Raw genomic sequence first — 12,695 nt, forward strand, 5'->3', positions numbered from 1 at the left:
TGTCATGTGATCAAGCTCAAATTTTGTGTCTTTAAAAGTGTACACAACATGAACCCCCCCCCCCCCCCCTCCCTGCCTTTAAATTTTGACATTAACCATCTGAGAGGAGTACTGTGCTCCATAACACCAACTGATTATCTTTTTGAGGAGGATGTTAGGCTCCTCTGAGATTGATCAGGATCACCTGACCAGGATATGACATCACTACAAAACTATTGACATCATTCAGGATATTAACAACTAACAGGATATTAAAAGCGACATCAGTCTCAAGGCATTCAGGTTTTATCAAGGTGGAGAAGCTGAACAATCTCAGATCTGCAGACAGATTTCAAGTTTTTACACTTTGTGATCCACTCATCTCATCATGCAGGGCTACACAGGCATCTGCAGCTGTGAGTACTCGTCCTGTCCCTCCTTTTCATCCAGCTGAGGCTCCACATCTTCACCATCCAGCTGCAGGGTCAAAGGTTACTGGTCAAACTAGTTAACAGAGTCAAGCTGTAGCCATAGATGCAGCGTGTGCAGCACATGCCGCAGTACAGAAGCATAAGCAGGAACTGAATAAACGTGAAAAATGTCATCTTTACGGTGAGCCGTCCCTCTAAGAAGGGAGGACAGTACCAACTAAAAAATTATTTAAAAATCCCTTTTACAACCTAAAATACTGAAGCAAATGCAGGTTGTAACAAACGTGCCTAAATGTTAACTTTTTACTTTATATGGAGACACACCAACATGTTTTGTGTGTTCTGGTCATCTCACATCATTTCCTTTGACTCTCTTTCTGCTTCTCTTCCTTCATCTGAAGAATTTGACTTGAGGCATTTGTCCTAGAAGAGCTGCATAAATATGTCCGTGCAGAACAGAAACTTCCTTTATTTTACTTTTTTCTATCCACACCAAGAACTTAATGGATTAAATAGATTGCAACAAAAACATATACTAAATAAAAGGGAAGCTACTCACCAATTAGGCTTAACATAAAACTAGAAAAGTACTTTTTTTAAAAAGTCTTTGCATACCTTTTTGTGTTTCCACCTTCATTTTTTTTTATATTTTGATATTTTTTAGGTTTTATTTTCCTGTTTCTCCTACTTTGATTCTTGTTTTTTAAAACCTACCTTCAATGAGGAGGAAAAATACATTAAAAAGCTGACTAAATATGTGAGTCTTTGTTTGTCTCATTTTCTGGCTTTTTATGGCATCAGTGTGTTTTAGTTTACAGCAACAGTGAGAGGAGAAGAGAGATCATGAAGTTCAGAGGAGAGATCAATGAGTCCAGGTTTGAAACTTGACCCTCAATGAGAAATTAGTTTATGCAGAGTTAGATGGATTCATCTGTGAGCTTCAATACTTGTAAAATTCTTTAAATTTGTTGTTAATTTCTTCTTAATCATGTGTAATATTTTCTGTCTTGTCAATTAATGAATGTCATGGTGGATTTTTCTCATTTTCACGTTTTGGCTAAGTTATATTTTCTGAGATGAGGTTTATCTAGAATGTTTCCTGTGTAGAAGCAGCTTCCAGGGTTTTTTATATCCGATATAGATTATTTCCTTGTGCTTTTAGAATATCTGCATGTAGAAATTATTAAATTTTGTTTTACTGCTATTTTCATCACGACAAATGATGATGGTTCTGTCAGTGACCGATCCTCATCCTGAAGACATCTTTCAGTGATGTTGTGATGAAGATGAGGGTGGGACTCACACTCTGCAACTCCCTGCAGCTGAAGATGCGGGGCAGCAGCAGCTTCCTCAGCGGGATGGTCAACAGCAGCATGAAGGGGAACGCTGCAGCTGCTGCCGTCGCCATGACGACCCACAGCAGAGACAGGCACAACAGCTGGACCAGAGTGAACAGATGCATCCTTAGCGTGCGCACCTGTAGCAGGGCGCAAACACAGGTGAGACAACAGAACTGCAGTTAAGCTTCCTATGAAAAATATTTGAATGTTCTGTTTTTTTTCTTGTTGATTTTTGCAGTGATCACTAAATACTGTTTATGCTGCAGAGTTCAGTGTTTTAAACTCAAGTGTTGGGATGACAACAGCTTAACACAGAACACTGAGGAGAACCGCAGATAACGCTGTGAATAAACGGCCGTGGTGCAGCGGTAGGGCAGTCGACCCATGATCGTAAGATTGCAGGTTCGATTCCCGCCTTGCACGCCCATGAATCAAAGTGTCCTTGGGCAAGACACTGAACCCCACCTTGCCTCTGGTGGTAGGCGGGCGCCTGTGTTTGGCAGCGGAGCTGCCACCAGTGTGTGAATGTGTGAGTGAATGTGTGACTGGGTGAATGGGTCTGTGACTGTAAAGTGCTTTGTCCTTGTAGGAAGAAAGGCGCTATATAAGTATACGCCATTTACCATTTACCAATAAACGATTTCTTCAAAATTCAAAACAATTTACAAAACGCCAGTCTGTTCCAGTTAAATACATTTTTGTTCCTCTCTTACCTTGCGGACGTAGTTGAGGTCAGGGTGGTACTTTGGTGGCATCAGCAGCAGGATGAGTCTCTCTGTAAGCTGGATCCCGTTCAGTGACATCACACCCATGTAGAGGAAAATCCCAAACAGCACTGCCAGAGGGATCTGACGGAGAACCTCCCCGATGGTGATGGACAGACCTGGTGGAGGAGAGAAGAGATCAGAGGGCGAAAAGAAAGCAGCAGCTCATGAGATTAAGAAGGTACACCCTCACCATACCTACTAAAACAGCCACCACAAAGCCCGTCACCCTCTGCTCCTTGACCTCCTGGATACATGGCTTGTCTCCAGGGGTGACAGATTTCCTCATGACTGTCAGGGCGTTGGTGTGAGTGACGGATCGAACGGTGGCGGCCGATAACCACGGCAATCCAAACAGGGCAGAGATCCCACCTGTCACCACAATGATCAGGAGGTCCATGTGAAAACCGGTCCCCTTCACCAGCATCCTCTCCTTCTTACTGACGATGAGCCTGTAGGAAATGTACAAACAATCTCAGTGTTATTGACAAAGTGAGAGCAAAACAGATTCTACTCTTTTAAGGCTGAAAGTAGAGCTTCTGCTGTTCATTATGAGGAGGCTGTAAGCAGTTACACGACAGGAGGGATTAGTTTTCACTTGGAAGGTTTTGGCTATGACTTTTTTTAACTTGTTCACAAAGAATCATTGAGGAAGATGTTTCTACTTCTTTGTTTCTAAAAGATTCGATTTTAATAAAAGTTCCTTATGAACAAGTTTGCCTATCAAACAAAAAGTTGTTGTCAATCAGACCAATAGTCAATTTTGTGTGTTACATCCTGTGCAGATCAGCACCAACAGGAGGGACAAGCCCACATTAAACTCAGTAAGTTTTCTATGAAGAGAAAAAAGTTGTACGCTGTGATCTGCGACTCCATGAAGACGAGAATAAAAACAAGGATGGCCGGCAGGATGCTGGCTCCCATCATCCAAACAGGAAACTGTCCATCGGAACCCAAAGGAGAGATGAACCACCCTCTTTTCTCTGGAGTGGAAACTGACAATCCACTGGGCACATTCAGCTTCTGTAAGTAGGAGGAGTCCGACTGTCAGATCAGTCTCAGCATATCCGTGTGCTTCTGTGCATGACCTTTAAACTGACCTGGGTGTAGGTGTCCTCTACACTGTAGTCTACCAGCACCATGATGAGGATTGCAATTGGAACGCCAAAGTCTCCAATGACTCGCCGGAGCTAAGACACATAAAGTCACATCTTTAATGATCAGCCGGCGCAGAAAGAAAAACAGAGATCCAGACCCTCACACAAAACCCTGGAGGGTTCTACTGGACAGGGACACATACGGTACCATAAGTTATACAATATGCATTCTCTTTGGACCTCTGAAGGTCAATAAAGCTTGTGGTACCAACTTCATCACCACCTCAGGTTCTTTAAGTTTATCCAAACTGTGTGAATGGTCCTTCTAATCTAATCGTCTCTATACATGCTCATGTACATCAGTTACTTCAGTCTAAACTAAAATGGAGTCAAAGTCTGGATGTACTGACCCTTCCAGGGAAGAAGGAGCTGTTCTTGAACATGCGCAGATAGAAAGCGATAAAATATGTTCCCGCCATGAGCACCAAAGACAGCAGAGCTGTGTTCGGTTCTCCGACAACCTTCTCTGCAGCCACAGTGGAGTTGCTTAAAGATGACAATTCTGTGGTGTTTTCAGGTTGGCAGCCTCTGAGTGGGTGCTCTTTAAAGATCTAGGAGATATAAACATATCTGTATTATTAAGAAATAATACACATCTAAAAAAGGAAAAAGTCATTTTCTGCATTTGTCTTCACATTTTGTTTAAGTTAATAATAAAGTCTAATATTAAAGCTAGGAGAAAAATAGTTTTTTTTTCCTATCATTTGTTTTACAAACAACATGGTTGAGGTCTTTGAACTTACCTTGACCAGTTTAGCAAATGTCTCATAGATAAAGATGAGCGAAATGAGGAAGGAGAAGATCTCCTGAGTGAAGCGGGAAACAAAGCGAACCAGAATGCTTCCTTCAAAAGCCACGGTCAGGATAACAATGAGCACCAACCAAAACCCGATCCAGACCCTGCCGGTCAGGTACTCAATGCCATTGTCTCGACAGAACTGCAAGGAACAGGACAGTGGTATGTTACAGGTCATGCAGGCAGGACGGGGCTGTGTGAGGCACCACAACATGACGGGGGAGACACACAATGCAGAGACACAACTCTAGTTTTTTGACCAGTAAACTCACGTTGTAGAATGCCTCTTCAAAAACCAGCAGAGGTCCAGAGAAACCGATAATCAGCAGAGGTTGAGCCCCCAGCAAACTGAACACTATGCCATAAACTGATGTGGCTACTATCAGCTCAGATACGCCGATCAGACCTTCTGTTTTCTCACCTGCATCATGGACAGAGATCAGAGTTGTAAAATTTCCTGGACAACGTCTCATTCTTGAGTTCATGTCTACATTTTTTAAGGGGGATTGTTACCGAGAAGTCCACCAAAGGTGATGGCAGGAGACAGAGCAGCAAAAAAGATGAAGATGATAGCAGCCATGCACTGAGGGTTAAGAGCATCCCGGATGTCACTGCGGTACTGAGGGTAGCGCCGCGTCACGTCTTTGATCAGACCGCCAAAAAGACGGCCCGAGCGCTTGAGAGGATCATCACTGGATTTGGAGACAACAAGGGAATCTGGAAGAGAATGCCACCTTTTATGCCAAACCATCAAAAGGGAAGAAGTAACATTAACTGTATGTGATTAATGCATTTTTTTTATACATTTAACTATAAACTTTGATGGTAAAACACTGGGTCCCTACCAAACATCTTTTTTCCCTCCCAACAGCCAAAGTCAGCACAAACAATTTTCTTACACATCACCTAAAAACTGTTTAAATAGTCAATACCGGTTCATCTTTGAACATGCTGAGCACTGGCACTCCACAGGGCTGTGGGTTAAGCCCTCTCCTGTAAAATTGTACTTTGGGGATTTTTAAACAAAAATGATTCAGGAATAAAACAAAGGAGATTACACGATGACAGGCAATAGTTGTGACTTTATGTTTTCCAATTTAAAATTTCTTGTCTAAATTTTTTTTCTACCTTGTTGGTTATTTGGGACTTTAAAGGGGATGTAGCTAAAAATAATTGCAGTCTTATGAATCAGACTAAATTACCACTGTTCAGCTATTAAAACCAATGAGAAGCTCAGACTCACCAACATCTTCATGAATTTGGTCTTGTTTCTCCTGAAGCTTGTTGTTCTGCTCATTCTCCCTCCTCATCATCATTTCAGATGAGTGGATCAACATTTCTCCACTGATCTCAGAGGGAGGAAGGACTATGCTGCACTCCAGGAAACTGTTGATGGCTGTCAGCAGGTCCTGCCGATCTTCTGTGTGGTATGCGGTCTCATGGAAATGCTGAAACACCACAGAATCTTTATCTGGCCACCAATGATGCTCCTGTTTCAGATTATGAAAGACATTTTCTGGAGGGACTCACTTTGTCTGACATAAGCATTGAGATTGAACGTCCAGTCTGATGGTAGTCAATGTTGGCAGAGGGTGGGCCCAGCAGGAGGAAGAGAAACTTTACAGGGACCGGAACCTCCAGCACAGAATCTAGCAGAACTGCCTCCTGCAGCCTCACAAAGGCCATGGAAGGCTGGTCCAGAAACCCCACACTACCTGCAGGAGCAGTCAAAGAACCAAACGACCTCAAAGATGTTACAATACATGGAGCAAATTCAGCCTTTCTGAAGAGGAATGTGGGAACAGTTTCTTTTCATTTTTGTGATTTCCTGTTTTTAACTTAATACACTGTGTTTTGTTTGGGCTTTTTCATTGTTTTTTCAGGGGAGGGTACAGATAATTCAATTTGACATCCTTTCCATGAAATCTGAATCTGATTTTGCGTTTGCTTGGATTTGCTGCGTACCTACAAGCACCAAAGTGGCCTCAGCTCGTGCTGAGATCCTCTCCATCAGCTGCATCTCTGGTCTGGAGTTCCCAAGCTGCGGATTTTCTTTCTGGCAGCAGAGTTCTGATTGGTTGTTGAGTCTGTCCATCACAGACACCATAGCAGCTGCAGAGATGTTTCTGCTAAAGAAGCTTTTGTCCTTTTCATCACTAGGATGGCTGGTGAGAGAAGAAGAAACCTGTTTATTGAGTAGAAACTGAAAAATTCTGTTGATCAGAAGAATGTGAGGACATGTGGACCTGTGTCGCAGCAGCAGAACTCTCAGCAGCTTCTCTCTGTCTTCAGCTTTGATCTGATCTGAGAGGACCAACTGCTCCACCACCTGCTGAGCAATACCAGGCAGAGTCCTCTGCTTCAGATCAAGAAGCACTGCACCTGAAACCACAACACCACCATCATCATCACAAATGTGCAGAACTATCCACTGATCCTGTTTGATTCAAAGGAGCAGAAACAACAACGTGAAGGTCTTCACTGGGTCTCCTCACCATGGGAGATGGCTTTTCGGAGTTGGAGCAGAGAGTGAAAGGACAGGCAGCTGACTTGAGGCCTCCCCCAGCACTCTGTGTCCTCCTCCTCCATCTCCTCCTCAAACCTGAACCATCGAGCCGTCTCCCTCCACTGCAGATCGTGGTTCTGGTCAATCACCAGCTCTTTCAGCTCCACAAACACCTAAAACAGAGACATTTGTCATGACAGAGGACGCCTCTGCAGCTCCAAGCCTTCATCAAGCTGTACCGCACCTCCCGCTATGAAGATCACATGTTGATTGAAAGAAAGAAAGAACAGAAGAACACATCAGAATATGTATGTGGATAAAATGGTTGCAAATGAGCTCAAAGTTTAGAATCCAGAAAGAAGAAAAGTGACTCCAGGCAAAGCCGTCCACAGCTCTACCTTGTTCTGTTGGCTCTTCAATTCTAAACCCATCATCACGAAGACCAAAACCAAATGTCCCAAAGATGAAGCCGAGCCCAGATTTTACCTGACGCCCCCAGCTGGCTCTTCATCTCCCTACTCAGAGCCCATTTTCCCACCTGCTGACAAAACCACTCAGATTAACTGGATCAGACTTTTGGGCTCGTCTTTCTTGACCTCCATCAGGGACGACCACGTCATTCTGTTCCCACCAGACCACCTGAACTCTCACCCGCCTTCTTCAGCTACGCCGGCTCTTTTTGTTCCCGTGAAGCTTAGTGCTCTTTATCATTACTCTCTCTTTGGGACTTTCAAGTCTGAGTCGGATTCAAGTTCTACTCAGCTCCAAGAAGTAGGAACCAGCTTGAACATCACTCTTGGAAACACATTAACCTTTCCTTGGACTCCAAAGTCCCTTATTCCACAGCATTACATTTATTTTTTACAACTTAAAGGAAGTCAAGAGAGATATCCATCTTTGCTGAGTAAAACGTCCTAAAACAGTCAGACTATCTTTAGAGAAAAGCAGTTTTCAGAGAAGGAAAAACTCACAGACTTACCGGTAGAAAAAACATTTCCACAATTACTTTTTGAATAAAAAAAAGGATTTATTTTGAACTACTGATAATCTCAATATTTAGCATTTTATCAGTGATATTGAAGTTCCCGTGTAAAGATCAATCCTCGTGAATGGAAGACGAGACATGTCCCGATGAAGGATGCAGTGCTATTCTGAGATGTTCTGGTCATGAAGATCTAGTCAAGATCTCATAAAAGGTCTTTCAATACCACCTACCTCATGAGGCGAACAAGATGACAGGTGTTGGTTTGAGCGGTTTGATCCTGGGTTTTTGGAGGCATGGAGGGGTGGTTCTCTGGAGTTCTGCCTCAACACGTTACATCGAGCCGCTGAGACCTCATCCCATCTGACTGGACCAGGACCAAGGAAACAAAGCAGAGCAGCATTGACCTGACCTTTCCATAAAACAAAGTCCGATTCTGCTGCATGTAAATAACAAACAAAATGTTTAAGAACAGGAAAAACAATCAATAAAAAGAACAATATCTTAAGATCAACATATCAAAAGATGCAAATAGAAGCAGCAAATTCAGATACATCTGTATAAAAATGAAGCCTAAACACAGACAGAGTAAGTTTTGCTGTTACAGGTGCTGTTGTGAATATTTGGTTGTGTGTTTAATAAGGTCGGGTTGTAACAGAACAGAAAACAGTTTGTCTGCAGTCCGGTTAACCGGCGGGTACAGACTGTTATGCATAATGAGTGTTACGATTCATTTTAATGACGATTCTATTCATATCATAATTTGCGGTTGCTCATCCGTTTCATATTTGATATTTATTCATTTTTAACAATTCGATTTACTGACCTAATATCAATCCAGGACATCTTTAGCCAATAATTCCACCAATGTGACTCAGAGATAAATACCTGATACTGAACAGAGCAGGTGAAGTTTTCCATTCCTTGTAGATAATCAAATATAAATGAAATAAATGAACAAACAAACAAGTGAACTAGAATTATTGCCACTTGTTCATTTTTACGTTACTATGCCTCAATCAAAATGTTCTTTTTCAATATCAATCATAGATCGATTTATTTCATTTTGAATTAAATTCTTAAATGTTTCGGTCGTTACGATTTGACTTAATTAACAACTCAAAGAGATCAATCTGATTGGATAAATCGATTCATCACTTATTGATAAATTGTTACATCCCTAACAAATAGCATCAAGTCTGTCCGACTGTTTTCAAAAAGCTAATCTGTAAAAATAATTCTGTAGTCTTTAGTTTGATTTGACCTGTTGCCTTTGGCTAAAAGCGTCAATAGAGATTTTTTAAGACAAAAAATATATTACTTGATTTGACTTGATTCAATCTTGATTTAGGTTCAGAGGATTTGAGCCATAATTCAAAATACTACATCTTAGAACCATTAACCATTTTTAGGCAACACCGCCCCCCTTTCTCTTATTCCATCAGCTTTGAAGGGCCTGTCACCTCTAGGTCCCACCCCCACAATGGAGGTTCTTGTGGGAACTTTCTGACTTCTAAGTAAATCTCAGGCTCGACTGAACATCAGTACATGAGGATTAAGGAGAGATGAGACTGAATCATCTGATCATCTTAAAGACACAAACACACAGGTGAGACACTCTGCAGGTGAGCCCGCTCTCAGGTTTCTGGAAAAAGGTCACCTTCTGTGATTCAAGATACTATCACATCATCTCTTCATTCCTTCACAAACGGCCAATCGCGACGCAGCAATGAGTCAGCTTATCTCCCTGTTGTGCGTCACATTCCTCAATGTTGGGATTTTTTTCTGAATAGAAGCTGCTGTTAAACATAAAGTTAATGATTTCAGCAAAAGGTCATAAGAAGTGAAAAGAAAAACATTTTCACATCCATATATTTTGTGTTTAGTCTTAGTAGGACATGGCCTAAACATCAGTAAGTCTAAATGTAAACAGAGTTCACATTTACAGATTATGTAAATCCATTGTAATTACTGCGTCAAATGTAAATGCCAGCAGAAGTACACAGAACCACAAACTACCTGACGTAGACTCTCAGTTATTCAGGTCTTTTTAAAACCAAAACATTTTCAAATAAAGACTAACCCTAACTGTAACTCTAAAATATGTATTTGATGGAAATCAAAAATTCAATCATTTTAGTAGAAAACTTGTAGCCTACTGTCTTTATGTATTTAAGCCATAAAGCAAAGATATTTGCCTATAAAGAGCAGGGATTCAACACTTAAAAAAGAAAGAATAAATATATTTCATAATGATCAGCTGTTTTAAAACCTGCTCAGGCTGAAAACCATGAAGAGCTCAACCAAAGACATGGTAACCCTGTGTGTTTACACATCAAACCCCAGCATGGGTCGACCCCTCCCATCCAGGTGAGCTCAGGTACTGCAGAGAGAACGCAGCAGTAGATAAGCGTTTGTACTCACTGAGATCCACCTTCAGAACATCAAACAACCAGCTGTTGAAGTGCCTGATCACCAGCAGAGAAGAAACCGACTTCATGTTGATCTGATGTAACAATCAGGACCAGAACCAAAACCACTCTCAGAGTAACAATAGACAGAGGCAGTGGGCCGGTTGTGTGGGTCGACAGCATTGTGTTCGGGTCAACAGCAGCTTCATCTCACATGAGCAACTTGGACCAGCACCAGCAGAGCAGAACATCAGCCACAGTGATGAAGGCAGTCAGACAAAGTACATCTGCATTGTTGGGTCGATGTCTGCAAATGTGTTTGTTTGTGCTGGATGAAGGTTGTGTACTGACCTCTGATGCAGCCAGCATCAGCAGGAACACCGGTCCTGGTCCGATCTGCTGAGAGCTGTCTGTCACTGAATGAGCGGGTGGGTGGGTCACTGTATGTGGGAGGAGTTAAAAGTTGAAAACCTTTGAGAAGTTTGAGAATCCACACAGGAATGGTGTTACATACAGTACCTGGTAGGTGTGGCCCCCTCCTCTTCCTCTTGGTCGTCTTTTGTGAAGGTCTCAAGGTTGGAGGCGGAGCCTCGTCTGCCATCCTTTCTCATCTCATCGTGCTTTTTTTTCCTGCTGTCTGGGGGCAGCTTGGAGATGGAATAATGCCCATGAACCGAGGACTGGCGGTGGTCTGAAATGCCACAACAGAACAAGTAAAAGAAATAAAACTGCGTCTCAATGTGGGTTTAAAGACCAATCAAGAACTAAGAACCTCCAACTACATCCACCCAATCACATCAAAATTACTGCTGTGTCCTGGTTCTGGTCCAGATGAAGCCAATGTTTTAAAGATTTATCTACAACAATACACAAATATTATCTGTGCTAGATGTGGAGCAGAGAATCTTCCAGATGGCAGAACTTCTTAAAGTTCAGCATCAGCTGTCATTTCAGAATGAAGTCTCCACAGGTTCATCCACTAGTGGAACCTGGAAGTTTACTGTCATGTACGTTTTTCAAGAACATCAGGAAAATTGTAAGAAAACCTGGATTGAAAACATGGATGAAAAACTGTCAGGACTAAAAAAACATGTATAGATTTAACTGTTGATGCCTTCCAAAGATCACCAGAATCATCCAAAGATGGTAAAGGAGTAGGTTATGGAAAACCCTTTGAGAATAGATTTCTTGCCTTTATTAGGACTACAAAAAACAAAACAAAATGATTTAGGATTCTTCTCTGGAGCTTCTAAAAGTTGTTAATGAGTCTTAAGGAATTATCAGAATTCTATATTAGTCTCTTTAACTTAGATATGCAATTCCTTCTGGATTCTCTGTACTCCGTTCTGGATTCCCACCTTTGATGTCCTGCTCATCATAAACCCGATGTTTCCCTGGAGGGCTGCGGGTTTCAGGATGAAGGATCTGCTGAAAACCCTGATGTTCAACCACTTTGTTGGGATCTTTGTTAGAAGCCTGCTGACAACATATAAAGAGAGAAGTAAAGAAATGGACGGGAAATGAGGAAAATCTGTTTCTTTAACCCTTGTGCTATCCTGGGCACTATAACATTGGGAGTTGGGTCATCTGGACCCACTAGACAGTGCTCTGAACCTTTTTTCTTTAATGATTTGTGATCTTCACTGGTGTCCATGGATTACATGAAATTTTTCCACCTTTATCCACCTTTGTCATGGTAGGAATAACACGTCAGTGTAAGAGTGGGGTCACCTAAGATAGCACAAGGGCTAAAGGCTCATGATGAAGGCTTCTTCACAGAAAAGGAAGGCAGAAGAGAAGATGGTGGGAATTAGAAGATGGACTAATGTGTGACGTTTTTTTTTTTTTCATATTCCCTCATTGTTGTCACTCACAAAATACGGTAGTTTTGAGTAAAACCAAACAAGACTCTTCATATGGAAATCTGTTAGCAGGGATCTAAGACTTACAGAGCTGAGATGTCTGTTTCTTTCATTAGCCACCATAACATCTTCACACACTCACCGCTGACCCTCTGAGAACATCACCAGGTCCATCGGAGCTCTGAAGGTCTGTGGCTTGGTGTGGGTCCATGGTCTGAGGTTCTAAAGTTCAGCAGGAGCTCAAACAGCAGAGCCTTGAGTGAAGAAAACATCACCAGTCTTAAAGCTTTTGTTCATCTAAAGCAGATTCTGTTCTGCTCTGTAGGATTTCTCTGAAAGTGAGGAGACACTTAGGAAATTAGACATTTAGAAAATTAGAAAGTTGGCAAGAATTTGGGAAATCAATTTCTTGGCCTTTGGTTTTCTCTGTTTCGGAAGCTGAATGTGATGTTTCCACAGGGTTGTTT

At 41.9% G+C, this 12,695-nt stretch overlaps 1 protein-coding gene across 5 annotated transcripts; it reads right to left on the bottom strand.

Moving 5' to 3' along the window:
• Positions 1 to 139: 139 nt before the first annotated feature.
• Positions 140 to 12,520, bottom strand: slc4a2a (solute carrier family 4 member 2a). 5 transcript variants are annotated; one of them, XM_020711325.3, is made up of 20 exons: positions 12,371 to 12,520; positions 11,725 to 11,842; positions 10,886 to 11,057; positions 10,718 to 10,806; positions 8,189 to 8,322; positions 6,963 to 7,146; positions 6,714 to 6,849; positions 6,433 to 6,632; positions 5,998 to 6,182; positions 5,711 to 5,915; positions 4,981 to 5,184; positions 4,740 to 4,888; positions 4,415 to 4,609; positions 4,022 to 4,222; positions 3,615 to 3,704; positions 3,371 to 3,537; positions 2,713 to 2,966; positions 2,464 to 2,633; positions 1,714 to 1,887; positions 140 to 456 (listed from the first exon to the last, which is right to left on the bottom strand). In XM_020711325.3, the coding sequence occupies exons 1-20, from the start codon at positions 12,437 to 12,439 to the stop codon at positions 376 to 378; spliced, it is 3,177 nt and encodes a 1,058-aa protein (XP_020566984.1). In that variant the 5' UTR covers positions 12,440 to 12,520; the 3' UTR covers positions 140 to 375. The 5 variants fall into 5 exon arrangements, with proteins under 5 accessions (XP_020566984.1, XP_078790699.1, XP_078790701.1 ...); XM_078934573.1 differs by lacking the exons at positions 10,718 to 10,806; positions 10,886 to 11,057; positions 11,725 to 11,842; positions 12,371 to 12,520 and adding an exon at positions 10,380 to 10,476; XM_078934575.1 differs by lacking the exons at positions 8,189 to 8,322; positions 10,718 to 10,806; positions 10,886 to 11,057; positions 11,725 to 11,842; positions 12,371 to 12,520 and adding an exon at positions 7,460 to 7,560.
• Between the last annotated feature and the right edge of the window lie 175 nt (positions 12,521 to 12,695).

This window comes from Oryzias latipes, chromosome 17, assembly GCF_053564925.1.
Source record: "Oryzias latipes strain Hd-rR chromosome 17, Olatipes_Hd-rR_3.1".
NCBI classification, from domain to species: domain Eukaryota; kingdom Metazoa; phylum Chordata; class Actinopteri; order Beloniformes; family Adrianichthyidae; genus Oryzias; species Oryzias latipes.

What these genes read in the sequence shown, in the direction of transcription:
- slc4a2a (XM_020711325.3), bottom strand. Translation starts at nt 12,439, where the DNA reads ATGGACCCACACCAAGCCACAGACCTTCAGAGCTCCGATGGACCTGGT. An exon ending in GGCCACTTTGGTGCTTGTAG is followed by an intron (nt 6,183 to 6,432) that starts GTACGCAGCAAA and finishes CTGCTCCTGCAG; the next exon opens with GTAGTGTGGGGTTTCTGGAC. An exon ending in ATGGAGTCGCAGATCACAGC is followed by an intron (nt 2,967 to 3,370) that starts GTACAACTTTTT and finishes CATTTCCTACAG; the next exon opens with GCTCATCGTCAGTAAGAAGG.